Source organism: Aureobasidium melanogenum (assembly GCF_000721775.1).
Source record: "Aureobasidium melanogenum CBS 110374 unplaced genomic scaffold scaffold_7, whole genome shotgun sequence".
Classification (NCBI taxonomy): Eukaryota; Fungi; Ascomycota; class Dothideomycetes; order Dothideales; family Saccotheciaceae; genus Aureobasidium; species Aureobasidium melanogenum.
Window position 1 is genome coordinate 685978 of NW_024470059.1, and position 26488 is coordinate 712465.

Consider the following 26488-nt stretch of genomic DNA (forward strand, 5'->3'; position numbering starts at 1 on the left):
TCATATCGCCATGTCGTCGCAAAAAAGCTCTTTTGCCATACAACGGACAAAAGTACCAGACCATCTCGGAGCTCTGAAACTGGACATTTTCTGCGCGAGATAAGAGTAGAACATTTCCAGAGAAGACATCAGTCTGTCGGACGAAATGATGAAATGGCCGAGGAACACTTTCCACTCAAGAGCCGCATCTCCAGAAGATGAAATGTCGACAGCTCCGCCTTCTATAGTCCCTGACGATATGGAAAGGCAACAAATTGAAAAGGAAATCGCGCCAGACAAGGTGTCTGCATTCAAAGGACTCGGCTGGCTAGATCGCTTTTTGGCAGTGTGGATTCTTCTCGCCATGATAATAGGTGAGGAAGTCAAAGTGCATTCACAAGTTTCAAAGTCACGAATTAATATTCGATTCAGGTATCCTCTTGGGAAATTTTGTGCCAAGTACAGGTAGAGCTCTCCAAAAGGGACAATTCGTTGGCGTCTCGGCACCGATTGGTGAGTCTTTTTCCGAGTCGTACAAGACAACATGGTGTATACTGATTTCTCTCAAAGCTGTCGGCTTGTTAGTCATGATGTACCCGATCTTGTGTAAAGTCCAATACGAAACACTGCATCTTGCTTTCAAGAGCAAGGAACTCTGGATTCAAGTCGGTTTCAGCATAATAATGAATTGGCTTGTCGCTCCATTCTTGATGCTAGGACTATCTTGGGCATTTCTACCAGACGAGAGCGGTCTTCGTGAAGGCCTCATTCTTGTGGGAATTGCTCGCTGTATTGCCATGGTGTTGATCTGGACTGGTCTTGCAGGCGGAGACTCGCAGGTATGTCGAACGGTCTCTCAATCTTGCTCGTCAGACTTGCTAATGTGGATAAAACAGTATTGTGCCATTCTAGTAGCCATCAACTCAATTCTGCAAATGGTCTTGTTTGCCCCAATGGCCATCTTCTTCATCAACGTCATCAGCGATTCAGATACGCCCATCGCATCCTCATACACGACAGTAGCTACCAGTGTCGCCGCATTCTTGGGCATTCCCCTAGCCGCAGCCATCGTTACTCGATTCACTATCCGCAAATTCTCACCTACCTGGTACAACCAAACGTTCCTCAAGTGGCTTGCACCATGGTCGTTGATTGGACTCCTCTATACCATCATCGTCCTATTCGCATCACAGGGACACCGCGTTGTCCACCAGATCGTCTCGGTCGTGCGAGTAGCCGCACCCCTGATTGTCTACTTCTTCGCCATCTTCAGCCTTACTCTATGGGTGACGCACAAGCTCGGATTCGGATACAAGTTGGCAACGACGCAAAGCTTTACTGCTGCAAGTAATAATTTCGAATTGGCGATCGCTGTTGCCACGGCTACTTTTGGTGCCAACAGTGATCAAGCGCTTGCAGCGACTGTGGGTCCTTTGATTGAGGTGCCCGTGTTATTGGGCTTGGTGCATGTGGTGAGATGGATAGGGAATAAACGCCAATGGAAGGCATGAGGCATGACTCTTAACTATATACATTTTCTTTTTTTCTTCTTTAACTGGTTGACCCTTTCGTGAATCATCAAAGTCTGTATAATAGAAGTATGCTATTGACACAATAGGCAGGCACACTCGAAGCTAGCCTAATGCAGTAAGCAGCTTTTGCTCCTTCCTTCTCGATCAGGCTGACTACGACGACTCTTCTTCGCGAGGACTTTGAATTGCAAGACAGAGTCAAACATGCAACGGATGAAATGCGATAATGTTTGAGATGGCGATGTATCCGGATTTGTCGATAACACTCTCTGCATATGGTCGAAGGCCTTTTGTGCAGATGAGTTGACCATGCAACGAACCACTGTGTAGGTCGCATTCAGAGTAATTCGAAAGCTGGTCGTCATAATATCTCTGAAGCTTTAACGTTTCAATGTCTTTTGCTTCTCTCCATGCTCGACAACCTTTCGCTGGACGAACAGACCCTTGCGCTCTCTGACAGCATCGACGTATCGCTTGGCAACATTTTCTCGGTCCCCCTTCTCACCAAGGTCTTCAATCTCTTCCTCCGTTCTGGGCACCCAGAAGGGGTCTTCATCCAGCATCTCGAAGCCTTCAAAGACAAGTTGAGGACTGGCAGCACCCGAAGTTCGTTTACGAATCTCATCCGAGAAACCAAAACTCTCTGCAACAGGCAACAAGGCCAGAATGGTGAAGTTGGGCGAGGGCTCGAGGAGAGACTCGGAGATGATTCGACCGCGGCGTCTGGTAATGACTGCATACACACGCCCCAGAACCTCGGCGGAAGCTTGGATTTCACAGCTGTACATGGCCAAGAGCAGACGGGGACTCCAGTCCAAAAAGCCTTGACGGATACTGTCTCGGGTAGACTTGATCACTTCACCAGTGAGGCGGCCCATATTCTGTTGCTCGTCGTCAGTCTTGTTGATGGTGATATCTTCAACAAAGACAGCGACGCCTTGCATGGGTTCATTGCAGAGAGGGCCTTGGTTTGTAGCAAGCTGAAAGGCATAGGTGACCTTGTCGACAAAGTCTTGAGCTCGTAATTGCTCAGGTCGGGTGTCTGTTTCGTTTGACTCGTCATTGTCGTCTTGTACATTACGTAGGCTGCAAGGCATTAGCATTGAGATATCATAAAGAACGGTTTGGCACCTACAATTTTCCGCAGATCCCTCCTTTGGTGGCATCAATGAGAACATTAGGTCCTACCCTGCGAGGTCCAAAAGCTGTGATCTTTTCGGTAGCATCTTGCCAAATATCCTTTTCACCTTTGAGTTCAGCAAATGCTGCACCCAGCTGAGCCTTGAATTCGTCCATGGACAGTGTTCGACCCGACTCGACAGTACCAACATCGTTGCCAGCTTCATGCTCGGTTTCTTGTTCGTCGGCCTGTTCTGCAACAGCAGGGGAATCTTGTTGTACTGCCTTCTTTTCGGAATAGAGCTTCTTGATTGCAGCCGTGTTTTTGACAAGGAAGTGCGTAACGGACTCGGGTAGAGGTCGTACACTCAGACGCACTGTGATCTGTTTACTCGTAGTGACAACATCGACTCTGCCTCTTCCTAGGTCGGGGTACTTTGGAGGATTCATCTCTTCTCTGTTCTCCGTGGTTGATGAAGCGACGTAGTTGGTGATACCTTCTCTATAAGGCACAATGACTTCTCCCGCTTGAACGTCACATTTCGCGAAACGTTCGCGGAGATCTTTCAAGCAACGCTCCAGATGCAACTCGCCAGCAGTGAGAATAACGTGTTCGCCACTCTCTAGTTGCTCATACAAGACTGCAGGATCGGCCTGTTCAAGCAAGTGTAAGCCTTTGACCATCTTGTCCAGATCTGCCGGCCATGCAGGCTCGACTGCAACGCGAACAATGGGAGCATTTGTGCTGATAGCAGATGATGACGAGAGATTGGGTGCGCCGTCGAGTTGAGAACATAGAGTGCCCGACTTCAAGATGGCTCCCTCAAGACCACCGATACCAACAACGGAGCCCGCAGGAACAGAGTTGAGAGCTTCCAGACTACGACCCATGAGAAGGTACAAGGCAGTGATTGTAACCTTTTTGGGTTCAGGTGCAACTCTGGGATTGGCTGGAGTAAACTTGGGCGGCAGGACATATACTTCCTGACCAACGGTCAAAGTGCCAGAATACAATCGTGCAAAACCAATCAGGTGTTCTCTGCCTTCTTGCTCTGCTTCCTCATCATTATTGGGAGCGGCGTCGGCATCGTCATCGTCCTCCCCAATAGCCACCGTGCTAAGAGCATCAGCGACAGAATCAACATCTGTATTCTCACCGTTCGCAAGAGCTTGTGCCTTGGCAATTTCAGCTCTCTTCTTGCGACCCAACTCGCGAGCTTCTTCTGCAGTGAGCGCACCGCCACGTCGCTTGTTGATCGGAAGTTCACTCTCGGGTACCGATACCATCTTACTGACATATGCGACAACAGGTTCTTCTGTTGACTTTCTAGACTCTGTCATGGCCGTGGTCACCTTTGGATCGATGTGATCAAAGCCAGGTGATGCCTCCAGAAGTGGGGGGATGCGGGCTGCCTGAGCATTGACAGGAGAAGGCAAGTGTTCTATCACCGATACGAGGAGAGCAGTAGAAAGCGGCAACCAATTTGCAAATACCGTGGTTAGCAAAGCACGAGGATCGCGTGAGCGCTTGATGTGTTGGGGAATGGTAAGGTTCAAGGACTTTGTAATCTTCTCGAGGAGAGCCGGGTCACTGTTTAGATTAGTCAATAGTCTTATCGTCAAATAGTCAGACAACATACCCCTTTCCATGGTCTCCGCCTGTGGTTGCTTCATATACAGCCCAGATGGGCTCGAGGACGAGTTGGACAAACATGGGCTTCAAATTCCTGCCCTTCAAGTGCTTGCTCCCGAGCACACGTTTAGTCTTCGGGTCAAGGTAGAAGTCGCCCCAGAGGGTCTTTTCCAAAATCTCGCGCTTCATGCCGAGTTTTCTGTCGTAGATGGCGGCAAATTGACGAGGTGTAAAGGCCCATCCGTCTATGGCACTACTAAAAATGACATTGTTGTTCTCGGGAGCAAAGTAAATGTCCTCGTCACTCTTCTCCTCATATTCGGCAGGGACAGAGGTATCATCATCGACAACAGTGTCCTTTGTAGATTTTGCACTCACGCGCTCCTCGACTCTTTCGCGCCAGCGCAAGTCGTCTTCCATACGTTCTCCTTGGAAGAAACTACCCATGACAGCATTTACCTGTTCAATAACCTTGTTCAAATGTGTGTAGGCTTCTTGAGGCCCCATCTTCCATTCGGTAATCAGCCTATCCATCTTGTTGATGACAAGCAAAGGCTTGAGCTTTTCATTCCAGCACTGTCGCAAAACGGTAACAGTCTGACTGCAGACACCTTCGATGGCATCTACCAGCACTACGGCACCATCGCACAGTCTTGAAGCAGTAGAGACCTCACTGCTAAAATCTATGTGTCCGGGAGAGTCTATGAGGTTGATAAGGTATTCTTTTTGCTCGGGGGCAGCATCTGGAGCAGAGCGTTTCAAGAGGGAAAAATACAAGGAGATGGCCGAAGACTCCATGGTGATTCCTCTGAGTTGTTCATCGGGCCTCGAGTCGAGATAGCGTATCCTGCCAGCCAGCTTTGGAGAAATGATTCCATTTGTGGCAATAAGGGCATCTGACAGCGAAGTCTTGCCGTGGTCAACGTGAGCGAGGATGCAAATGTTTCGAATGCCATCGGCGGCATGTTGAAGCTTGATGAGCTTCTCGGGCGGGACGACAGGCATGACGAGACGGATTTGCGACGGACAGGGGCGCTGATTTGGAGGATTTGGACGGAAGGGATATTTTTGGGCGACTGGGTAATGACGATGCTCGATTTGTCGTGGTTTCAGATTGAGCTTCGACGGCGGGATTGACTAGCAGACGACAGGCGAGATGAAGCAGTGGTGGCGTGTTTGTGCCAATAACAACAACAACAAGCAAGCAAGCAAGCGAAAGGAAGGGCAATAGAAGGGCAGATTGAGCGAGAGCAGCTTTGATTGCTCGTCGGCCACTTTGACATTTGAAGCTTGCACTGCAAAACGCACGTCACCATTGATCGGCGGCGTGGGCCTCATTCCCGCGAGCGCCTTCCCTCGTCTGTTTTATTTACTATCCTTGTACGGCCTGCCCAATAAGCCCAGCCTTCTTGACCGCTGTAAATATCTTTTCAGGGCCGCGCTTGTCCACCGAGCCAGTCCCACACAACATATGTGATCAATCGCCGCACCGTCTTCATTGCTAGACACCCGCAATGGCCGCCGTCATGTCGCAACCGCCGCATCACCACCACGCTACCCCTCGTCCCATCAACACCCAATCCAACAACATCAACATCAATCCTTCCAATCCTCAATCCTTGCCCTCGTCGGTGCAAAATCTCCGTGGCGGTCAACTCACACTCGACACCTTTTCTCCTGTCAATCAGAATGGTAGTTTTGAGTTTGATCGCATCATCAAGTCTGGCCAAGTCTCGAAGCGAACTCGCAAGACCAAGTCATGGAAACCCATATACATCGTACTGAGGCCCAATCTTCTCTCCATATACCGTGACAAGGCCGAAACAAAACTGCGCCACCAGATTACCCTCTCCGATCTAACTGCTATTGCTCGCCAAAAGGATCCCAAAGGAAAGGCCAAACACGTCTTTGCCCTCTTCTCTCCCTCGCGGAACTACCATCTAGAGGCTGCTTCGGACCAGGACGCTCAAGATTGGGTCCAGCTCATTAGGCGTGAGGCTCGCATTGATCGGAATGAAGAAGAGATAGTCTTGGCCAGTCCCGGTGGTGCAAAGAGCACCTATCGTGGTTTCGAGAGGCACACTGATCATACCATTAACCAGGACATTCCTCAAGGTTACAGTTCTTCGGACGCAGAGACTCCCGTCTATAATCCTCCGATACGTCGACCAAAGCATGCCTTGCACAGTAAACGCAGACCCTCGCACACGCTTGATTACTCTGGTCCCGAAAATGCTTCATACTCTGATTTTTCAGACTCACAAGGCCCTTCAGCTCGCATGTCATCCCTGTCATTGACTCTGGCCGAGAATCAGTCACAACAGATGCCACCTATGGCTGGTGCCAACACGATTTATGGAGCAAACACCCGTACCCCTTTAGCACCACGTAACGTTAGCCAAACATCAGGCATACAAATCGTAAAACAAGACGAAGAAAGAGTCATCTGTCAGGGCTGGATCTACATGCTCAAGTCAAAGTCAGGGGTACGACAATGGAAAAAGATGTGGATGGTGTTGAGGCCCAAATCACTGGCGCTGTACAAGAACGAAGAAGAATACGCAGCAGTGCTGCTCATTCCGTTCCACAACATCATTGATGCCGTCGAGATCAATCCCATTAGCAAAAGCAAGCAATTCTGCTTGCAGCTCATCACGGAAGAACGCAACTATCGCATGTGTGCACCCGATGACGATGGGCTGGCGCGGTGGTTGGGAGCGGTCAAGAGTCTGCTGGTCAAAAGAAAAGAGATGGCTGGGAGCATGCAACGAGCAGGGACGGGAGCAAGCTAAAAGTCTTGTGACTTGAGTCTGTGAGAGTGAAGAAATGGAGGGAGCATTTTATGTCTTGTACGATATCAACGAAAGGGCGGATCATGTTGGAGTTATTGGATAGGTAGCTTCGAATTGCGGGGCGTTATTGGTGCTACTTTGGCTGTGGCTTGGGAGGTGGCTGGCTCTCGATGCAGGACCAGAGCCGAATGCTATGAGAAGCAAGTGGCTGTCTACATTTTTGGACTTGATTTGTCTGAAGACAGTGTTGGTGGAGCAAAAGACACGATCTGTGTAGTGTAGCAGGGCATGGTAGATGAAGAGAAAGCACGGTAATTATGAGAGCAGATCGGGGATCTTGTTGTCGGATCATGATTGATGTGCATTGCAGCGGCCGGCAAATCTGAGACTAGTCACAGGCTGGCTGGAGTAGGCTCTGCGCTTTGTCTGTGCGGTGCGACCCCTGTTGTCGCGAGTTGCGACAAGCCATCAATCATGGTCTGCTTGTCTCAAATGCGTGAGAAGTAGAGTCGCAAATGCCGGCCTCTCTCGCGACCCTCTGACACGACAGTAATGAAGATTGTTTGACCCCCGGGAGCCGTTGGAATCATCAACCTAGATTTGTACAAGCCAACGACTTTCACGCCTATCCAACTCTAGTCCTTGCAGCCAGCCCTCCGAACCGCGACACGACCGACTCTGCAATCGTCAAGACTTGGCCCTGCGACACGCGCAATGTCCTGTGGCCATTGACTTCTGATTCCACCGCCGCCGTCTTTGTAGCTGTAGCTGCTGTTCTTCTGGTCTTGTCTTGCATCAACAATCATGACGCGACCCGGACTTGTCAGAGCTGGTGAGGCTCGATCATCTTTTTGTCAGTCCAACACATCGACTAATACCTCACCCTCGTGCCAGACACAATTGATCTCCAAAACCAAGACGCTCCTACTACCCAAGATCACCATTCGACTTCTCTACAGCCTTCAGACCTTGGCAAACATCAGGCCTCGGAAATCCGTCATGTCCGCGACGAAAGACACGAAGAGGAGGAGCATCTGCAAGATGCCTGGACTCGCGCTCACCAACATGTTCAAGTCAATGAATTGACCGACGATCAACTACAAGCCCACAATCATGAAAATGGCGATTCGACCGACGATTCTGAGCTAGACGACGACATGCTCGACGATCGCATCTCCAGCTCTCCCTCTATCGACGATGGTGCGTACCCTGTTGCTGCTCCTGCTTGGCCACATCGTTCTTCCTCTTTAACTCCTCCTCGCCAAACACTCAACTGTGAGGCAATCGATTCTCCCGACTCGTCACCCTTTGTTCTTGCTCCCGCACACTTGCCTCTTTCCACCATGTCGGCCGCAGATTCGGCAGCCTCGCCTGCACCGTCTTTGCAGTCGTCTTCTCCTTTTGTCCTTTCTCCGAAGCACCTACCGCTGTCGGCTTCCCCTCTTTCCAGACGTCATCATCATACTGGTGAGTATGCTGGTAGGTATCACGACGACTACAATCAATCAACGGACGGATACAGCGACGACGACCTTTTTCGAGAGCCAGTTGAAACACAAAATGAGTATCTGGATTACGACTTCCCGCACAATAACCCCGTTGAGGATCTCACAGCGATGCCCGAAGAGGACGACCAAGATTACTTGGACATGAATGGTTTCTTTCTTCACAATCAAGGATCGACATCTAGCCGAACGCCAACCGCAAGGACCGCATCCCCATCCTCTTGGAGCACTGTCAGCGACGCATCTGCTTCCTCAGTCCTGAAAGACCTGGAGTCACATGACAAACATGACCATGATGATGACCTGGACGTTTCCTTCTATTCTGATGATCGTTTTGTTGATTCCGGTTGGGGCGGCGAATGCTTACGTGAAACAGAGGACATTGATTTCGACTTCGTCTACGCTCTACACACCTTTGTGGCCACAGTAGAAGGCCAAGCCAATGCGGGAAAGGGTGACACCATGGTCCTACTCGACGACAGCAACAGCTACTGGTGGCTTGTTAGAATCGTAAAGGACAATAGCATTGGTACGTTGATCGTGTTGCGCGACAGACATCCAAACTGACAGAGCATAGGTTATCTCCCGGCCGAGCACATTGAAACTCCCACAGAACGCCTGGCGCGTTTGAACAAGCATAGAAACGTCGATGTAAGTGTCTCGGATCCGGCTCCATTTGCCATTTGCTGATCAATGTAAAAAGCTATCTGCTGCCATGCTTGGAGATACTGCTGAGAATTCCAAGAACCCGCTCAAGAAGGCCATGAAACGACGCAAGGCAAAGACAGTACAGTTTACCGCTCCTACCTTTGTTGAGGCTTCGGATTATGACTACTCTTCTGACGAGGAGGACGGTCTTATGCCCGAGCCTCTGTACGGTAACGGCAATCAGAATCAACATGAGGAAGCCAAATCTGAACAAGACAAATCGTCATCAGGCACAGACATTGCCACAACAGTTGTCGAAGTTGCAAGAGTGGAGACGCCAGATTTGGCAAGTCCAGCTAAAGACATCAAGGCTCCTGCTGAAGAACCGTTAAGCAGTCCCACCTTGGTTGATAAAACAGGTAATCTTCTGAATTCACCTGTGTGTGTAAATGTGGCACTAACCTTTCCACAGAAGCAGCGCCACTCAAATCCAGAAAGGGAACACCACGAAATGCCGATTCCTTCCTCAAAGACGATGGGGCAGAGCCTCTCAAGATTTCCCTCACACCAAACCTCCTGCGGGATAACAGCAGTGGAAGTCGTTCTTTGGAAACTACCACCTCCAGCATGGAAGGCCTTGAAAAGACGGCTTCTCCACCAGATAAGTCGAGAGATGACAAGAAAAAGAAGGAAAAGAAGCCGGGCATGCTTAGCGGTCTGTTCAAGAGCAAGAAGAAGGACAAGCGAAACAAGAACTCGGTCGATGAAGACAGCGACATCGAAAAAGTGTCAAGCGAACTGGCCAGACAATCGACATCGTCCGATTCCAACAAGGGCTCTCCAATCGAGCGCTCCACACAATTCTCAGCTGCAGAGCCAAAGTCTAGAGGAAAACTGCAGAAGCCACAGGCAGGAGGAGCCACCGTCGCTCCTTCACAGGCTACCGCTTCTGCCCTAGCATCTGCTCCTACTGCTGCCCTAGCTCCCGTAACTGCTCCCGCCCCCCTCCAAGTATCGTCTGCCGCATCTGCCCCGCAACCTCAAAGAGCCGAACAGCCATCGTCAGCCTTTGTTGCCGAGCTTGAAGGTTCAACTGTTGATGCTCCTGTGCAACCTGTCCAACGCAATGTCGAATTGCGTCAGCCGGAGTCAAGGATCGCTAGCGAGACTTTGCTCGGATCACATACACTTTCATCAATCACGAACAAGATGAGACACTCAGAGTCACAAGACAGCATCAAGCCAAAGAAAGTGAAGAAGGCCAAAGCTCGAGTAGAGCTTGACGACTTTGACGAAGTCAGTGACGAGGATAATCAAGCGAAGGAGTTTGAAGATGGGCCAAGTGATGCATTCATGCATGGCACCGAAATGGTGCATATTCCTGTCAACCTCGGGGACGAATCTTCCTCGCCTGATGACCATGACACGGCCGAAGAAAGAGGTGGTGAGGAAAGCTCGGAGAGGACCAGTTCCCCAAGCATAGTAGATACGCCAAAGGTATCTGTGGATGGATCTCACGAAAATATGAAGCATATGCATGAAGCCCCGACTTCAAACATGCTAGGCGACGACGATGAAACACCTCTGGCATCGAAACGTCAATCAGCGGTGGCCAGTGAATCCTCTACACCACAGCAACCGCCGGTCAACCCGCCTGTCCGACGTGCACCTTCTCCTCCTCCTGTTCAGAGGTCCAGTTCAGTCACTCCATCCAATGGTTCCTCGGCACGTCTATCTCCATCACCCGCATCAACACGCAGTCCCGTCTCGACTGCAGGCACGCTAAACACGTGGTCCGATGCAAGTCTTCGGGCGTGGCTCGATGGAGCTGAGAACGACGTACGCGACATGCTAGTCATAATTCACGACAAAACCTCGGTTGTGCCGGTCACGCGCGATCATCCGCTCATGGCGGATCTCTTCACTGACGAAAGCCGCAGAGTGGCGGGTTTGCAGGACGAACTCGATGGTCTGCTCGGCAACTGGCTTGCTCGCAAACGAAGCGTAAGAGAAGTGGCAACCACGTAGATGAAGGGAAGCATAAAAGAATATACGAAGTTGGAAGCTTGTGACTATAGGGGTGGGACGTACATGATATGAGCATGAATAATGGCTTGATTGGGCGTTTGTTTATGGTCCCACTGCCAGAAGTGTTTTGATACGCTCTGTTGCTCATGCGGGATGCATTTGATTTTCTATTACGCTTGCTTTTTTGATACCTAGCCGCGTTGCAATTTGCCTCGTCTTGATCATTGTTTTGGGCCCAAGACTTTGATAGAAATTCTCACTTGCGATTCGTACCGAGTTCCTATAGAGTTGAAATCACTCTGGCCATCTTGAAATAATATCAATGTGAAGGCGGCATGAAGAGAACTGTGATTGTAAAGCATAACAACTAATCCATGGTATAAAACTGCTCTAAAGACAAAACCAAGCCAACAGAATTAAACAAAATCAAGCAGCAGCACCGCAAGATGAACAACATAACCTCGTACCACCGCCCTTTGCGGCCTTGACATGGAAGTTGACACTTCCGCACTCTTTGCAATGTACCTCCTCTTCATGTCCTTGCAGTGCATCCTTGAAACTTGCGGCATCTGAGTCACTGTCCGCAGCAGCACTCTCCTGCTCGATACTGAGTTTACTAACCGCAGTATGGTTGCGTTGGAGCGGATGCGGTAGACCAAGGTTGTAGCTTCCTGTTCGACTAGAAAAAGGCCTGCCAGAAAGTGGTGTCTGTGGTGATTGAGGTGATGGGAGCGGTTGTACATGATGCTGATGGTTTCGGGCGGAGTTGAGAGCGAGCTTCCAGTATAGCATAGACTGATCACCTTGCAGGAACAAAGGATCGCTGTCGTCTTCCCCACCTCCATTATCTTCTCTCTTGGGTACTGGAGGAGGTGCCACTGATGTCTTAGAGTCTGGACGAGGTTGGGCGCTGGCAGTCGATTTGCGAGGTGACTGGCTGCGGATCGAACCATTCGTGACATTCGATGAGCTCGAGATGCCCTGACGCCATGACAAGATCCTATCTTGCGGACCTTCGGGTCGACCGTGCGAGCTGCGCAGGCTGCGACTGCTGCCTTTGGTGGCTATTGATGCAGTACGGCCAAGTTTTCTTTTTGAGAAGACAGAAGATGTTTCCCAATTGTCCGTTTTGCGCTTGTTCCAAGCACAATCTTGTCTAAAAACCTTGATTCTACCAGCCAAGTCTGCGGTCACAATGATGTTTCCAGAGGCATGCGTCGAACGGGCGAGATATGCAGGCGACTCCTCTGGGCGCTTGTGTGATTGTGGGTCGGTTTCGAGTCCATCTTCTGTAGGTGCTCGGGAAGGAGGTCGTGAACCAGTTCGCTCAGCCGAGCTCATCAACATGACCGGAGGAGGATTACAAATATCGTAGATCGGATCTTCCGATCTGCCGAGTAGTTGTTTGCTCTTGGGAGGCGCAAATGCAACACAAGTTACAACCGTGTTGCTAGCATCAAAGGTCTCCATCGGTCGTCTCTGCTTCTTGTCACTCTGGTCAGGATCCGTTGGCCAAATATAGACTTTGTGATCTTCGCTGCCACAAAAGATGTACTTGGCATCATCGCTGACGGCTGCTCGAATCTGGCTGCTGTCATTGATGTTGCCCTTGAATTTGACCTCCATGCTCTTGTCGCGAAAGTTGTAGAGCCGTATCCGTGAGTCATTGCTACTGACGAGAACCTTGGTTTCACCGCCCGTATGAAACGACTGGATTCCAGTGATTTTGCTGCCTTTTGCATTCTTACCATTCCTAGAGCGAGCATGGATTTGTGTCTGGTATTTCAGACCTTCAGTTTCGTAAAACATGCAGAGACCAGTAAAACATCCAGCCATTGCATATTTCCCATCTGGCGTAAAAGCGACTGCAGTAATCATGTCTGGTAATTGACTCCAGTAAGCGACCGTCTTGTCAGGAATGCTCCATAACCTCAACTTTGAGTCGAGCGATCCGGCCAAAAAGAAGCGATCGTCCTTGGGGTGGAAAGCGATGGATGTTACAAAATCGCTATGTTTAAAAGTACAAAGGCACTCATCCCTGCTGACGTGCCATAATCGTACGTTCTTATCCATAGACGAGGAAAGAAGAAAGTTGTTCTTGCTCCAGCTCAAGTCCAGAATGGTTGATGTGTGGCCTTCATATTCTTGGACAGGCTCTTGGCGAAAGACCGGAGCGCTCAGTCGAGGACGATGGTTAATGTCTGATTCTTCGGCATGCGAGTTGCGATCCTCTGGAGTCTTGATAACCTCCCAGACGCGTATAATCTTGTCTTGCCCTGCGGCTGCCAGATATCGACCATCCCTGCTGAATTGCATGGCCCATATGGGTGTTTCGTCATGATGAATGTCGGAAGCCAAAAGTTCTTGGGCTAGGAATAGATGGTCAAAGTCCTTGTCCTTCTTGTCGCGCGCCCTGACTCGAATGTACTCGGGAGGTGGTGGGTGTCGTGGATTAAACTGGATATTGTCAATGGGCTGGGAGAAGACGTTTGCCTCCATGCCTTCAGGTCGCAGATTGCTGAACTCTGATGCAGCGTCGTCAGTGACATTGTCGCCGGACTCTTTTTTCTTGTTTCCTAGCAGTCGTCCGAGGAATGAGGCGCCCTTCCTGTTTCGCCGGGGTCAGCACAACAGCTGAGGGCAGCGCAGTGTTTGCAAGAACCTACTTCTTTTCCCGACCCGCTGAACTCAATGTTGTGTTTGATCTGGAAATTGCATTGTCGTCGGATCGATCCTCGGAGGGTATACTCGCACCAGACGAGGCCGGTCGCACACGGCGAAACAGGTGCTGGTAGGCGATCAGTCGACATTCCACAGCCGGGCACAGTAATCTCTCACTTGCGACAAGGGGTCTTTGTCGTTTGCGACGGGCTCTTCCTGGTTAGACAAGGTCCCCGACAAGGAACGAAGCAGTTTCCCAGGGTTTGGAAGGCCTCCGGATGTTGTTGGCCTGTTGCCTGAGCCCTGTCAGCCTTGGGCTTGTGAGCCTCTCTTGCCTACTGCCTACCCTCTTTTGGCGATGCACTTCTGCTGCCCGCAGCGTAATCAAATCCTTCGCTCCTGTTTGGTCCTGCGCTCTCTGGTACGGTGTCTCGGCTTTGTGGATCCGTTACACGGATGGCAGGAATCTCAGCCATATGCGATATTGATAGGGATGGGTAGCGAGTGCCAATAGCGAGTGCTGGAGTGTTGTTGAAGAGGTCATTGCCATGGCGCAAAAGGTTGGCTGCGTATCGCGTCTATAGCCAAACATCCGCAGCGCCCATCTTGGTTGACAACGCTCAGCGTCCGTCCGCTCCAATCCGCACCCCCCTACGTCATGCTATACTCTATTCTTGGCCAATGCTTGCGTATCCTGTACGGTGCGGTGCAAGAGAGCAAGAAACATCTGCTTGACTATCGCTGAGGCAGGAATTGAAAGACTAGTATTGTATACTGTGATGTGAATTCGATTTGTTTTACTATAACTACATAACTAGCCACGCAACCAACTTAGTCGGTCGTCGCCTCTTTGACAGATTGAGTCGAACAGAGAGCCTTTACCCAACCCAACCCAAAAAAAAACTCGTCCCAGGGATATGCCCATATTACCCAAAAAGAACGCCACATTATGCAGCCGCTGCAATAACCATGAATAACTCCTGCCCATGAAATGATTCTGATGCTCAATGACCAGACTAGAAGTCCTCGTCAAAGGTGAAGTCACCACTGACAGTGGCGGCCAGACCCTCAGTAGTCTTGCTCTCCTCCTTCTTTGTGCTGTTCATGACACCAGCCTTCTGGTAATCGCCAACTCTCTTCTCGAAGAAGTTGGTCTTGCCAGCCAGCGAGATGTTTTCCATGAAGTCGAAGGGGTTGGTGGCGTGGTAGATCTTGGGCTCACCGAGGGCGAGGAGAAGACGGTCGGCGACAAACTCAATGTATTGGCACATAAGCTTTGCGTTCATGCCAAGGAGAGCACAGGGAAGGGCATCTGACAAGAATTCTTGCTCGATCGAGACGGCCTCGGTGATGATCTCACGGACGAGGGCAGCAGAAGGCTTGTTCTTGAGGTGCGAGTGGAGCAGGCAGGCAAAGTCAGTGTGCATACCCTCGTCACGCGAGATGAGCTCGTTGGAGAAGGTAAGTCCAGGCATGAGACCACGCTTCTTGAGCCAGAAGATGGAAGCGAAGGAACCCGAGAAGAAGATACCTTCGACGGCGGCAAAGGCGATCAAGCGGCAGCCAAAGGTTGAGTCCTTGTCGCAGATCCACTTGAGGGCCCAGTCGGCCTTTCTCTTGATGCAAGGAATGTTCTCGATGGCGTTGAAGAGATAGGTACGTTGCTTGGGTTCGCTAATGTATGTGTCGATGAGCAGTGAGTAGGTCTCGGAGTGGATGTTCTCCATCATGATCTGAAAGCCGTAGAAACATCTGGCCTCAGGGATCTGGACCTCAGAGCTGAAGCGCTCAACGAGGTTCTCGTTGACGATGCCGTCAGAGGCAGCGAAGAAGGCAAGGACATGAGAGATGAAGAAACGCTCGTCGTCGTTCAGGCGTCTGTTCCAGTCGTGAAGATCCTTGGAGAGATCAATCTCCTCTGCGGTCCAGAAAGAGGCTTCGGCCTTCTTGTACATGTTCCAGATCTATGTGCATGATTAGGATGCATGTTAAATGGGATGAGACGCGTCGCGTACGCGTCAATGGATCAAAACTCACCTCGTGGTACTTGATAGGGAAGAGGACGAATCTGTTGGGGTTCTCTTGCAGGATAGGCTCGTTCACCTCGTCGCCCTTGATGCCAGGAGCAACACTGGGCTTTGCTTCCTCGGGCTCAGGAAGGTCCTCAGGCATGGGGATGCCCTTGACGGGGACAGCGACCTCATCGGAAACGATGTTCTCCTTCTCTTCTGATGCGGAGGTGAAGACGGGTTGCTTCATAGGTGACTCCATGTTGAAGTTCTCGAGAGCCTCGGCGGCCTGCAGAAGACGCGTTAGCAAATTGGCTCGGATGTTTTCGAGGACAAAGAGAATTCTCACCTTCTTTGAAGGAGTAATCAGTGGCGCGGACATGATGAAGTATATGTGTATAGAGAAGCAACTGAACGAATAAGCAGATCAATTGATGCTGCGTCGGAGAGGAGATGCTTGATGTATGTTGGTATGTAGATGGGAAGAAGACGAGACGCGTTCTGATTAAATAGAAATCCACAAGTCCACACGCGTTAAGCTGGTCCTCTTCGATTGCCAAGAGAACGTGACACCAGCTCCCGCGTCATCGTCAATGCGTCGAGATCGGCTTCATTGATTTTGTCATTTGTTTCTGCTCAATTCAAGTCATGGCCTTCTATTCAATTGGAAGCCTGGTTATACAATGGCTCTAATTCATTTCTGTGTATTCTATATACTCTTGCAATTCTATACTGTCATTGCAGCCCGAAATCTCCATGATCACATCCTGAAGATGGATGTTCTACCTGCCCCTTTATTGACGCGTTCCGCATCGCGTGTCCGAGATCGCGCAGCTGCAAGCCGTTTCTCGGGCGACAGAACCAATCATAGCATCTCATCGGATCATGAAGGACCTCGACTTATCAATCTACCATCTACCCGAACCTTTTGATGCGACCATATTATCCGACATGCCATCTTCGCTCGGCCTCGTTCGGAAACGCAAAGACGTGTGACTCAAACCTGTCTTTCATGCTCTCATACTGTTGTCATGGCCTTTTGATCCCAGCCTCCTTCCAGCCTCGTCACAGTGACTTCCGTCAGTCGGCATATGCACGGGTAGCCAAATGATTACTATGTTTTCGGGAGGAGCATTGTAGTAATCAAGATTCCCGTCTTGTTACGACGAAGAGTTCAGATTATGACGCGTCAAGTTAGCGGGATGCATATCTCAGTGTCCACCGACCTGCTCTGCAACTGACATGGCTCCTAAAATACATCGAACTTCTCCATCTGTTGTAGCAATTTTGGCCTTGGGGTGATACGATAGAGCCGCGCTAGGAGGAAAGTAGTCGAGTCCTCTCTCTAGCCTGGAATCTCATCTCTCATTCACAACAATGCCCTGAACGAAGCGTAAAAAAAAATGCACATAACTCTGTCGTTTGGAGATCGACACGTAAAGAGCGAATACTCAAGATACTCTCCACATAGACTTCTCATCCAACTGAGAGAGCGGTGTGTATTCCCCTTGGGTAGATATGCCACGGTCAACCTGCCTTGAAAGCTGTACACTGAAGCAGTGAAGGTCTCAGGAATAGTCTTTCCACGTTTCGGTATTGACTTCAGCGGACGCGGCGCACGCGTAAACGCTGATCATTTCCTAACTTGCATGACAACAAGCATCTGACACGACGCCAAGTTTCAACCCCACCATATTCACTTCCACCTTGAGCTTCGGCAGCTTTCTTTCGACTGCATTTTCTGCTTTATATCGTCTCTCGTTCGAGTGACTAGCATACGACTATGGCCGAGAAGAATCCTTTGATTGAGGCTTTGCCTCCTGCTACCGATTATCTCAGCTATCTTACCATCATCGAATACAATCTCAATCCGGAAGCTCTGCCAACGCTACATCAAGTACTTCAAGACACCAAGTTGACCACTAACATCGGTTGGGATCTTGTCCATATGCTCGTGCCCCTGCTGCCAAACTCGAACGAGTGCCTTCAAGACATCGCACGTCTAGGGAACCCTCGTGAAGTCATTTTGAAGGTTACAGAATCACTGCGCTTGATCGACTTCCAAGGTCTGGAACCAGACACGGATGATGATGAGCCTATCGCTGGTGAGGAAACAAACCCAGCTTATCATCCTTCCAAGACTGCACCTGTTGAAGGTAACGACGACAAAACGACTCAGGCAATTGAGACCGCTGCACCTTTGCCCCTCCCTGTGCTGCAGTTCACCAGCTTATTGTCAATGTTGTCAATCTTGCACACTCGCATAAAGACACAATACCCCAGTCGCTTCTTGTCAACATCACTCCAAGCTATCCTGGCGTCTTTCAACAATGCAGCAAACCACAAGGAGGAGTTGATCTCAGCCATTGTTCAATTCGTAAAGAATGTTTCTGGAACTAAGCGCCCTAATCTTCCCCCTCGTAAAAGCAGTACCCAGGTCCTGAGCATACACGTTCAAGCTTCTGCACCCGACCCAGAATCTGACACAGCCTCAAAATTGCCGTCAGCAAGTGAGGCCGCTATACAGAAGCGCCTCTTTCAATCATTTATCACCCATATCTTCGAGGATTACATGCTCTCCTTGACTTCAGACAGCGATGCGCCAGGCCTGGCTTGGTGCAGCCGCTTGCAAGAAAAGCTACATCCTGAACGCACCGTCCCTGGCAAGTCTTCTATGACTGACAAGTTCATCTCGGATGAAGAGCTTGCAGCTCGCTTGACTGCTGTCGGTGGCTTAGTTGCCTTAGCTCGCGATCTGGGTATGGAGAGGGAGGATCTTCTACCTGCTATGGAGGGTGCCGATTCAGGCTCATCTCTTATTCCTGACGACGAAGATGAGTTCCCTAAGACTGCAGCCGACATTCCTCTGTCAAAGGTGGGCTCACTCTTCATGTTTGCTGCTGCAAATGTAGCCACTGTTTTGTACTCTACACCGAAGCCCAAGGACATGTTCAGCATCTTCCCTGAACATCAAAAGATTCTTTTCAACTACATCGCAAACTCCCCTGACATGGGAAACACTATAGGTACAGAACCCGAAGCTGTACTTGACGCCGTCCTAACTCTTGCTATACTCGCGGTTGAGGAGGACCATATTGGCGAGCCTGGGGACAGCGAAGAGTTCAACCAGTACCTCCAATACCTCTCTCTGATCTCCTCAAATTCTCCTTCCCCTAGCATTCGCTACCATGCATTCTATCTGGTATCCACTATCCTGCGCTCGAATCCTTCCGATGTCGAAAGACTTGCTTTCATCAAGGACACACTCGAGCATTGTCCCTTCGACAATCTCAAGGTTGCGGCGATCAGCTGGGTCAAGGGCGAGACTATTGAAGCCAACCCTCCCACTCCTATCTCTTCGCACGACTCTGAGCAGCAAGAATCATTCCAGGACTCTAGAGACGAGAGTTCCGTCTTTGCAACACCAGTAGCATTGGACAGCTTAGCCCCATACCTGTTCCCTGATCTGACTCACGACCTTACGACAAAGAGCATCACCGAATCGTGGCTCGTCTTCCAGCAGAGCTTGCACTTTTATTTGGCATCACTAAACTTCTATTATCTGCTCTTGTCTGCACAACATCTCCACGAGCCTTTGGCTATCGGTGACTTGCATGCCAACAATGATGTGGCGGGGTCGTTCTTACAACCTCTGAGAGTCGCATCCATTCGATTCAAGGAGGGAAAGGCAAGCGGTGAATTGGCTAGTGTTTGGGAGGACACGGGTGATGATGATGATGATGCCCACATGGCTGAACTTGGTTTGCTTGATATGACTTTGGAGAAGGTCACGGCCGGTGTTGCACGTTTGAATCAGGTCCAAGCATAGATCAATTTGTTGTTGACGATCTCAAAAATCGACAAATGTCTGACAAGCAAATGAGTTAGAGGCTGAGCATTTCAAATTTCTATTGATCGGCGCTTTGTTCGTGTTGATCGCATGTTGCGTAAATCCAGCATAAGGTGTGCCCAACGTTGTGTCTAGTGGAAGGTGACGGGCGTTGGCATTCGTTGTCAACGATACCATCCAACATGCACCATGTTACTAACTCGCAGAAACACCCCACATCTCTCTGGGGTCGATCATCATGATCCCTCGGTCCTCAAAGAAAATGTGGAGCTGTTGCTGAATGGCACATTTGGATAGATGATATTAGAGAAAGAGTGTGATGGGGCATGCGATAACAACAACGTGTTCAATACGGCATAGCACGTGAATGGACCTAGCAAGAATGATTGTTAGAAACTCGATCTTCTTTTGTACCGACATGACCAGCCGTAAGCAGATCCCGAGCTCCAAGTCTTTGGTAGTGCCCCGCATCTGTTCGGGGCCATCGAGTGGGTCTATCAACGCTGGCGAATTCAATATGACGTCTCTTGTGTGCTCTTGACAGTATTTCTCCCTCTTCAATGAAAGTCTCGACAGGACCTGGAAAACACAATAGCACACAATGACTGGAGAACAAAAGACATGGACTGGCAAGGCCATAGTAGCTCGCGATTCGCTAGCCAACAAGGGATGGAAGATGGAGGAAGTCACGACGAAAGAAATCAAAGAAGACGAGCTGCTCGTGGAACTTGTAGCGAGTGGTATTTGCCATACAGATATCATGTGTGGTTCAGGAAGCGGCAATCCAGACCTTTTCTACTATCCTCGCGTTCTTGGGCATGAAGGTAAGAACAACGCAGAAACCCAACGAGCATATCGACACTGACACAACGCCCTAGGGTCGGGCTATGTTAAAGCTGTCGGCTCAAAAGTTCAAATCGCAAAACCAGGAGATGCCGTGTTATTGTCATTCGATTGGTGCGGTAGATGCGAGTCCTGCAAAGGCGGCCTTCCATCATTATGTTACGAAAGCATGCCGCTAAACTTCGGCAACAAGGTCAGTTTCACGTCTGCTGGTGCAGAGCATGCTGGCGATGTAGCTGGTAAATTCTTCGGTCAATCCAGCTTTGCTCGCTATAGCGTGGCGAAGCAGAACAGCGTTGTCAATGTGACCAGCCTTGTTACTAGCAAGGAAGAATTGCAGACCTTCGCACCTTTGGGTTGCGGATTCCAGACTGGAGCTGGCACAGTAATCAATGTCGCAAAGGCTACACCCAAAGACTCTATTGTCGTACTTGGCTTGGGAGGTGTAGGCCTGAGTGCAATCATGGCAGCAAAGCTCTCTGGCTGCAGGACCATCATCGGAATCGATCGTGTGGATAGCCGTATGGAAACGGCCAAGTCTTTGGGCGCTACGCATGCGATCGACACATCAAAACTCCCAGATGGGAAGACAGTGATTGAAGCAGTGCAGGAACTCTGTGAAGGTGCTGGCCCGGCGGTTACCATCGACACGACTGGCGTCCCTGTTCTCGTAAAAGCTGCCATTGAGATGACAAGAAAGGGCGGAAAGATCATTCAAGTTGGATCGACACCGCCAGACTTCCAGGTTGAATTGCCAGCTTTCCTCTTCATGAACAGCGGCAAAGCGTATATGGGAGCAATCGAAGGCAACAGCATATCTTCAGATTTTATCCCAAAGATGATTAGCTGGTACCGAGAAGGCAAATTTCCATTTGACAGGCTTGTCAAGCTCATGCCTGCGGAGGATTTCGAGAGAGGTATTCATGAGATGCACACGGGTGAGACAGTGAAGCCTATCATTACCTGGTCATGAGGCCCGATGTCGTATCGGCCATTTTCTTGGAAGAATACTGTGGGACCTGTCAAGGCCATTGGAGAAGAGGGTCCAGAGTTGGGTCTTCAGTAATTAGTGTATCCGAATCTTCTTCTGGTGCCGTGTCTGTATCCGCACTCTCTACGGGACCCAGCGTTTTGACTACGTTCTGCTCTTTGAGAAGACGTGAAATGGTGGAGGCAGATACAAAGACACCAAACTTTGTGTACAGCTCGTAGGCAAGGTCTCTCTGCCACATCTCTTTGCCGTCCTTGACTAGCTCGACCAACCATTGTTTCATCTCGGATGTGACAGCTGGCGGTCTTCCCTTCTTCTTGTGCATGGTCTCTGGCTTTCTGACGGTGCCAAAGGTTTGAAAATTCTTTTGCATTCGATACAGGCTGCTCTTGGGTCTGTTTGGGAACCAGGTTTGCACAACACGGACGGAACAACCTTGGGAGAAAAGCATTTCTACGGTGCGATCGGTTTCTGACAAAAGATTCTTGGGCTGAGGGCTCTCAGATTCGGGTGAATTGGTATGGGCTTCTGCATCAGGTACAACTGGCTTTCTTAGTCTTCTCTTCTTTGTGGTTGATGGGTTGTGTATGGTGCCAAAGGTGTCGAAGTTCTTCTTTTGTCTGTACAAAGTCGAGACGACGGCGTGGGGCAGGACTTGAAGAACGGCTTTCACGTCATGATTGTTCATGAACATGGCTTCAACGAGCGTGAGCTCTGTTTCAGACAGAGGCATCTTTGCGGTCACAAAGGCCTAGCTAGAGAGAATGCAATGGCAGTCAAGATGGTAGTAATGCTGGGGCTGTATTCTCATGTGCGAGTAGGGTGAGACGGCCAGCTTCGGATGAGGCTCGCTGGCGTTGCGAGAAAAGGTTCCGATGTTTGGGTGGAAGCTGAAGCCGAGAACCCGGGACTTGCCTTTGCGACTTCCGTTTCCTTTGCCTGCCTCAAACCATCGCCCTATGAAGCGTAGCTTCTACTCGCACTCTACATTCCCTACTGGCGAGCGCTCATCATGTTGAGAGCATCTTTTTCACAGTGCGGCAAGCGCCTGGCTACTGCTGGGTCCCGCACCAGCTTCTCCTCCCTTGCTAGAAGCACCAGACCTGCTGTCGCTCTGACCCAGACAAGGAGAGACCTTGCTGTTAGCCAGTTCCGCAGCTATGCTGTCGCTGCTGAGGACACCAACAAGGGCGTCGTATGCTTGTCCGTCTTCTGAGTCCTCCTTCAGGCTACTGACACACATGCCCACAGGACCCCAACGACTCGTTCCTCCAGGGAAACACTGCCAACTACATCGACGAGATGTACATGGAGTGGAAGCGTGACCCCAAGTCCGTCCACGTCTCATGGCAGGTTTACTTCCGCAACATGGAGAAGGGCGACATGCCCATCTCTAAGGCCTTCCAACCCCCACCTACCATTGTTCCCGCTCCCGAGGGCGGTGCTCCTGGATTTTCTCCCACTGCCGCTGCTGGTGTTGGCGACAGCGACCTGACCAACCATCTCAAGGTACAGCTCTTGGTTCGCGCCTACCAGGCCAGAGGTCACCACAAGGCCAAGATCGACCCTCTTGGTATTCGCAACGAGGCCAGCCAGTTCGGCTACAGCAACCCCCGCGAGCTCAACCTCGAGCACTACAACTTCACCGAGGCCGACATGGAGCAAGAATTCAGCCTTGGTCCCGGTATCTTGCCTCGCTTCGCCACCGACGGTCAGAAGAAGATGAAGCTCAAGGACATCATTGCTGCATGCGAGCGTCTCTACTGCGGTAGCTACGGTATCGAATACATTCACATTCCTGACCGTGAGCAGTGCGACTGGCTCCGTGCTCGTATCGAGGTTCCTCAGCCCTACAAATACTCTGTCGACGAAAAGAGACGCATTCTGGACCGTCTGATCTGGAGTTCTAGCTTCGAGAGCTTCCTTGCCACAAAGTACCCTAACGACAAGCGTTTCGGTCTCGAGGGTGGTGAATCTTTGATTCCTGGAATGAAGGCTCTGATTGACCGCAGTGTTGATTATGGTGTCAAGGACATCGTTATTGGTATGCCTCACCGTGGTCGTCTTAACGTCCTTTCCAACGTCGTTCGCAAGCCCAACGAGTCTATCTTCAGTGAATTCGCCGGTTCTGCTGAGCCTGCCGATGAGGGATCTGGTGACGTGAAGTACCATCTTGGTATGAACTTTGAGCGCCCCACTCCTTCTGGCAAGCGTGTGCAGCTGTCTCTGGTCGCCAACCCTTCGCATTTGGAAGCCGAGGACCCCGTTGTTCTCGGAAAGACCAGAGCCATTCTCCACTACAATGGCGACGAGAAGGAGGCCAACTCCGCCATGGGTGTCTTGCTCCACGGTGATGCTGCCTTCGCTGGTCAGGGTATTGTCTACGAAACCATGGGTTTCTACGCTCTTCCCTCGTACCAGACTGGTGGTACCATTCACATTGTCGTCAACAACCAGATTGGTTTCACCACTGACCCTCGTTTCTCCCGTTCTACCCCCTACTGTTCCGACATTGCCAAGGCCATTGACGCCCCTGTCTTCCACGTCAACGGCGATGATGTCGAGGCCGTCAACTTTGTTTGCCAGCTCGCTGCCGACTGGCGTGCCGAGTTCAAGAAGGATGTTGTCATCGACATTGTCTGCTACCGCAAGCAGGGTCACAACGAGACTGACCAGCCTTCATTCACTCAGCCTCTGATGTACAAGCGCATTAACGAGCAGAAGCCTACCCTGGACAAGTACATCAACCAGCTTATCGAGGACAAGACCTTCACTAAGGATGATGTTGATGAGCACAAGAAGTGGGTTTGGGGCATGCTCGAGGAGTCCTTCGCCCGCAGCAAGGACTACCAGCCCACCGCCAAGGAGTGGTTGACCAGTGCATGGAACGGATTCAAGAGTCCCAAGGAGCTTGCCACTGAGGTTCTGCCTCACCTCCCTACCGCCGTCGAGGCCGACACTCTCAAGCACATTGGTGAGAAGATTGGAACTCCTCCGGATGGCTTCAACGTTCACCGCAACCTGAAGCGTATTCTCAACAACCGCACCAAGACCGTCAACGAGGGCAAGAACATCGATATGAGCACTGCCGAGGCCCTTGCCTTTGGTACCCTTTGTATGGAGGGTCACCATGTTAGAGTTTCGGGTCAGGATGTTGAGCGTGGTACCTTCTCCCAGAGACACGCCGTTGTCCATGACCAGGAGAGTGAGACCACCTACACTCCTCTTCAGGACCTTGCCAAGGACCAGGGTAGCTTCGTGATTTCCAACTCGAGTTTGAGTGAATACGGTGTCCTCGGCTTCGAGTATGGTTACTCGCTCTCCTCTCCTTCTGCCCTTGTCATGTGGGAGGCCCAGTTCGGTGACTTTGCCAACAACGCACAATGTATCATTGACCAGTTCATCGCCTCTGGTGAGGTCAAGTGGCTCCAGAGATCTGGTCTCGTCATGAGCATGCCTCACGGTTATGACGGTCAGGGTCCCGAGCACAGTTCCGGCAGAATGGAGAGATTCTTGCAACTCTGCAACGAGGTGAGTACTAAATGTCTTTGTTGTGTTTGAACTTCTCTAATGACGTGAATAGGATCCTCGTGTCTTCCCTGCACCCAACAAGCTCGACCGCCAGCACCAGGACTGCAACATGCAAATCGCATACTGCACAACACCTGCCAACCTCTTCCACATTCTCCGTAGACAGATGAACAGACAGTTCAGAAAGCGTAAGTCGTCTGAGTTCTTGTTCATATAATACATGTCCTGACGTTTTCCTAGCTCTGGTTCTCTTCTTCTCGAAGTCTCTTCTCCGTCACCCTCTGGCCCGCTCATCCATCGAGGAGTTCACTGGCGATTCGCACTTCCAGTGGATCATCCCTGACCCTGCTCACACCGAGGGCGAGCACCAGATCCAGCCCAAGGAGGAGATTGAGCGCGTCATCCTCTGTACTGGTCAGGTCTATGCTGCTCTTCACAAGTACCGCCAGCAGAATGGCATCACCAACACTGCCATTACTCGTATTGAGCAGCTCAACCCCTTCCCCTGGGCTCAACTCAAGGAGAACCTCGACTCCTACCCCAACGCCAAGAACATCGTCTGGGCCCAGGAGGAGCCTCTTAACGCAGGTTCATGGACCTTCACACAGCCTCGTATCGAGACTCTTTTGAATGAGACTGAGCACCACAACAGAAGACACGTTCTCTATGCTGGCAGAAACCCTAGCGCCAGTGTCGCCACTGGTCTCAAGAGCAGCCACGTGAAGGAAGAGCAAGACCTTTTGGAAACCGCTTTCAACGTCAAGCAAGACAAGCTCAAGGGCGAGTAAGCACAGCGTCAATTCTTTTATTCCTTTCTGGGGGGTTTCTTAGTACATAGTTGGCCTGTGGAGTTTCATCGAGGGCGTTAGCGAACAGCAGCGCCTTGTGTATTTCTAAATTCGAGTTTCCAAGTTTCGCATAATTTCCTGTATCGTCAAAAAATTGTTGATGACCCTTTCACATGCGGCCGCGTTTCCGTTCAACCTACCTCGGTTCCTCATGCAAGGGGCAGACATGCTATCGAACGCAAGCCAACCTTCTAGCAAGTGCTTACGTTCTTGCATGAATGCGCGTACCAAGCATTAAGGCGCATGAATGAAGCAATTTAAGGATCTTGAGGGCTAAGAGATGCCCATGACAACAGTCCGAGATTGGAAAAAAATTCTGTGTAACTGACTACACCGAAATCCATTCTTCGAGACGGTCACAGGGACGCCGGATAAGAAATCTCATACGCTCAACAGTATGTTTCGGAATGACGAACGGCGAGCCTCGGCGCATTGTTTTTATCTTTCTGAATAACCGACAAGATGCTATCTTTGAGATATGTAGTATTGCCACCTTTCCCTGACCCTCACGTTCGTGTG

At 50.5% G+C, this 26488-nt stretch overlaps 10 protein-coding genes across 10 annotated transcripts; 6 read left to right on the forward strand and 4 right to left on the reverse strand.

Moving 5' to 3' along the window:
* Positions 1-202: 202 nt before the first annotated feature.
* On the forward strand, positions 203-1490 carry M437DRAFT_46166 (arsenical-resistance protein; the record flags this gene model as incomplete). Its single annotated transcript, XM_041021221.1, has 4 exons — positions 203-353; positions 412-492; positions 550-818; positions 876-1490. 4 exons carry the CDS (start codon positions 203-205, stop codon positions 1488-1490), a joined length of 1116 nt encoding a protein of 371 aa, XP_040880976.1.
* A 401-nt stretch (positions 1491-1891) lies between these two features.
* On the reverse strand, positions 1892-5268 carry M437DRAFT_46008 (P-loop containing nucleoside triphosphate hydrolase protein; the record flags this gene model as incomplete). The annotated part of the gene is made up of 3 exons (XM_041021189.1): positions 1892-2597; positions 2647-4221; positions 4271-5268. The coding sequence occupies 3 exons, from the start codon at positions 5266-5268 to the stop codon at positions 1892-1894; spliced, it is 3279 nt and encodes a 1092-aa protein (XP_040880977.1).
* A 653-nt stretch (positions 5269-5921) lies between these two features.
* On the forward strand, positions 5922-7055 carry M437DRAFT_10965 (PH-domain-containing protein; the record flags this gene model as incomplete). Its single annotated transcript, XM_041018587.1, has 1 exon — positions 5922-7055. A coding segment is annotated over one exon (1134 nt), but the record flags the coding sequence as incomplete, so codon positions are not given.
* An 804-nt stretch (positions 7056-7859) lies between these two features.
* Positions 7860-11236, forward strand: M437DRAFT_46063 (uncharacterized protein; the record flags this gene model as incomplete). Its single annotated transcript, XM_041021199.1, has 6 exons — positions 7860-7887; positions 7950-8255; positions 8937-9089; positions 9138-9211; positions 9264-9627; positions 9681-11236. The coding sequence occupies 6 exons, from the start codon at positions 7860-7862 to the stop codon at positions 11234-11236; spliced, it is 2481 nt and encodes an 826-aa protein (XP_040880979.1).
* Positions 11237-12211: 975 nt separating this feature from the next.
* On the reverse strand, positions 12212-13843 carry M437DRAFT_18566 (WD40 repeat-like protein; the record flags this gene model as incomplete). Its single annotated transcript, XM_041018963.1, has 1 exon — positions 12212-13843. A coding segment is annotated over one exon (1632 nt), but the record flags the coding sequence as incomplete, so codon positions are not given.
* A 1070-nt stretch (positions 13844-14913) lies between these two features.
* Positions 14914-16288, reverse strand: M437DRAFT_45623 (uncharacterized protein; the record flags this gene model as incomplete). The annotated part of the gene is made up of 3 exons (XM_041021117.1): positions 14914-15861; positions 15935-16195; positions 16256-16288. The coding sequence occupies 3 exons, from the start codon at positions 16286-16288 to the stop codon at positions 14914-14916; spliced, it is 1242 nt and encodes a 413-aa protein (XP_040880981.1).
* A 1401-nt stretch (positions 16289-17689) lies between these two features.
* Positions 17690-19735, forward strand: M437DRAFT_45765 (DUF1760-domain-containing protein; the record flags this gene model as incomplete). The annotated part of the gene is made up of 1 exon (XM_041021140.1): positions 17690-19735. The coding sequence occupies one exon, from the start codon at positions 17690-17692 to the stop codon at positions 19733-19735; it is 2046 nt and encodes a 681-aa protein (XP_040880982.1).
* Positions 19736-20357: 622 nt separating this feature from the next.
* Positions 20358-21572, forward strand: M437DRAFT_46042 (NAD(P)-binding protein; the record flags this gene model as incomplete). Its single annotated transcript, XM_041021195.1, has 2 exons — positions 20358-20580; positions 20635-21572. 2 exons carry the CDS (start codon positions 20358-20360, stop codon positions 21570-21572), a joined length of 1161 nt encoding a protein of 386 aa, XP_040880983.1.
* A 49-nt stretch (positions 21573-21621) lies between these two features.
* M437DRAFT_83660 (uncharacterized protein) lies at positions 21622-22284 on the reverse strand (the record flags this gene model as incomplete). Its single annotated transcript, XM_041027973.1, has 1 exon — positions 21622-22284. The coding sequence occupies one exon, from the start codon at positions 22282-22284 to the stop codon at positions 21622-21624; it is 663 nt and encodes a 220-aa protein (XP_040880984.1).
* A 318-nt stretch (positions 22285-22602) lies between these two features.
* Positions 22603-25909, forward strand: M437DRAFT_45512 (2-oxoglutarate dehydrogenase E1 component; the record flags this gene model as incomplete). Its single annotated transcript, XM_041021093.1, has 4 exons — positions 22603-22785; positions 22842-25121; positions 25174-25309; positions 25362-25909. 4 exons carry the CDS (start codon positions 22603-22605, stop codon positions 25907-25909), a joined length of 3147 nt encoding a protein of 1048 aa, XP_040880985.1.
* Positions 25910-26488: the final 579 nt, after the last annotated feature.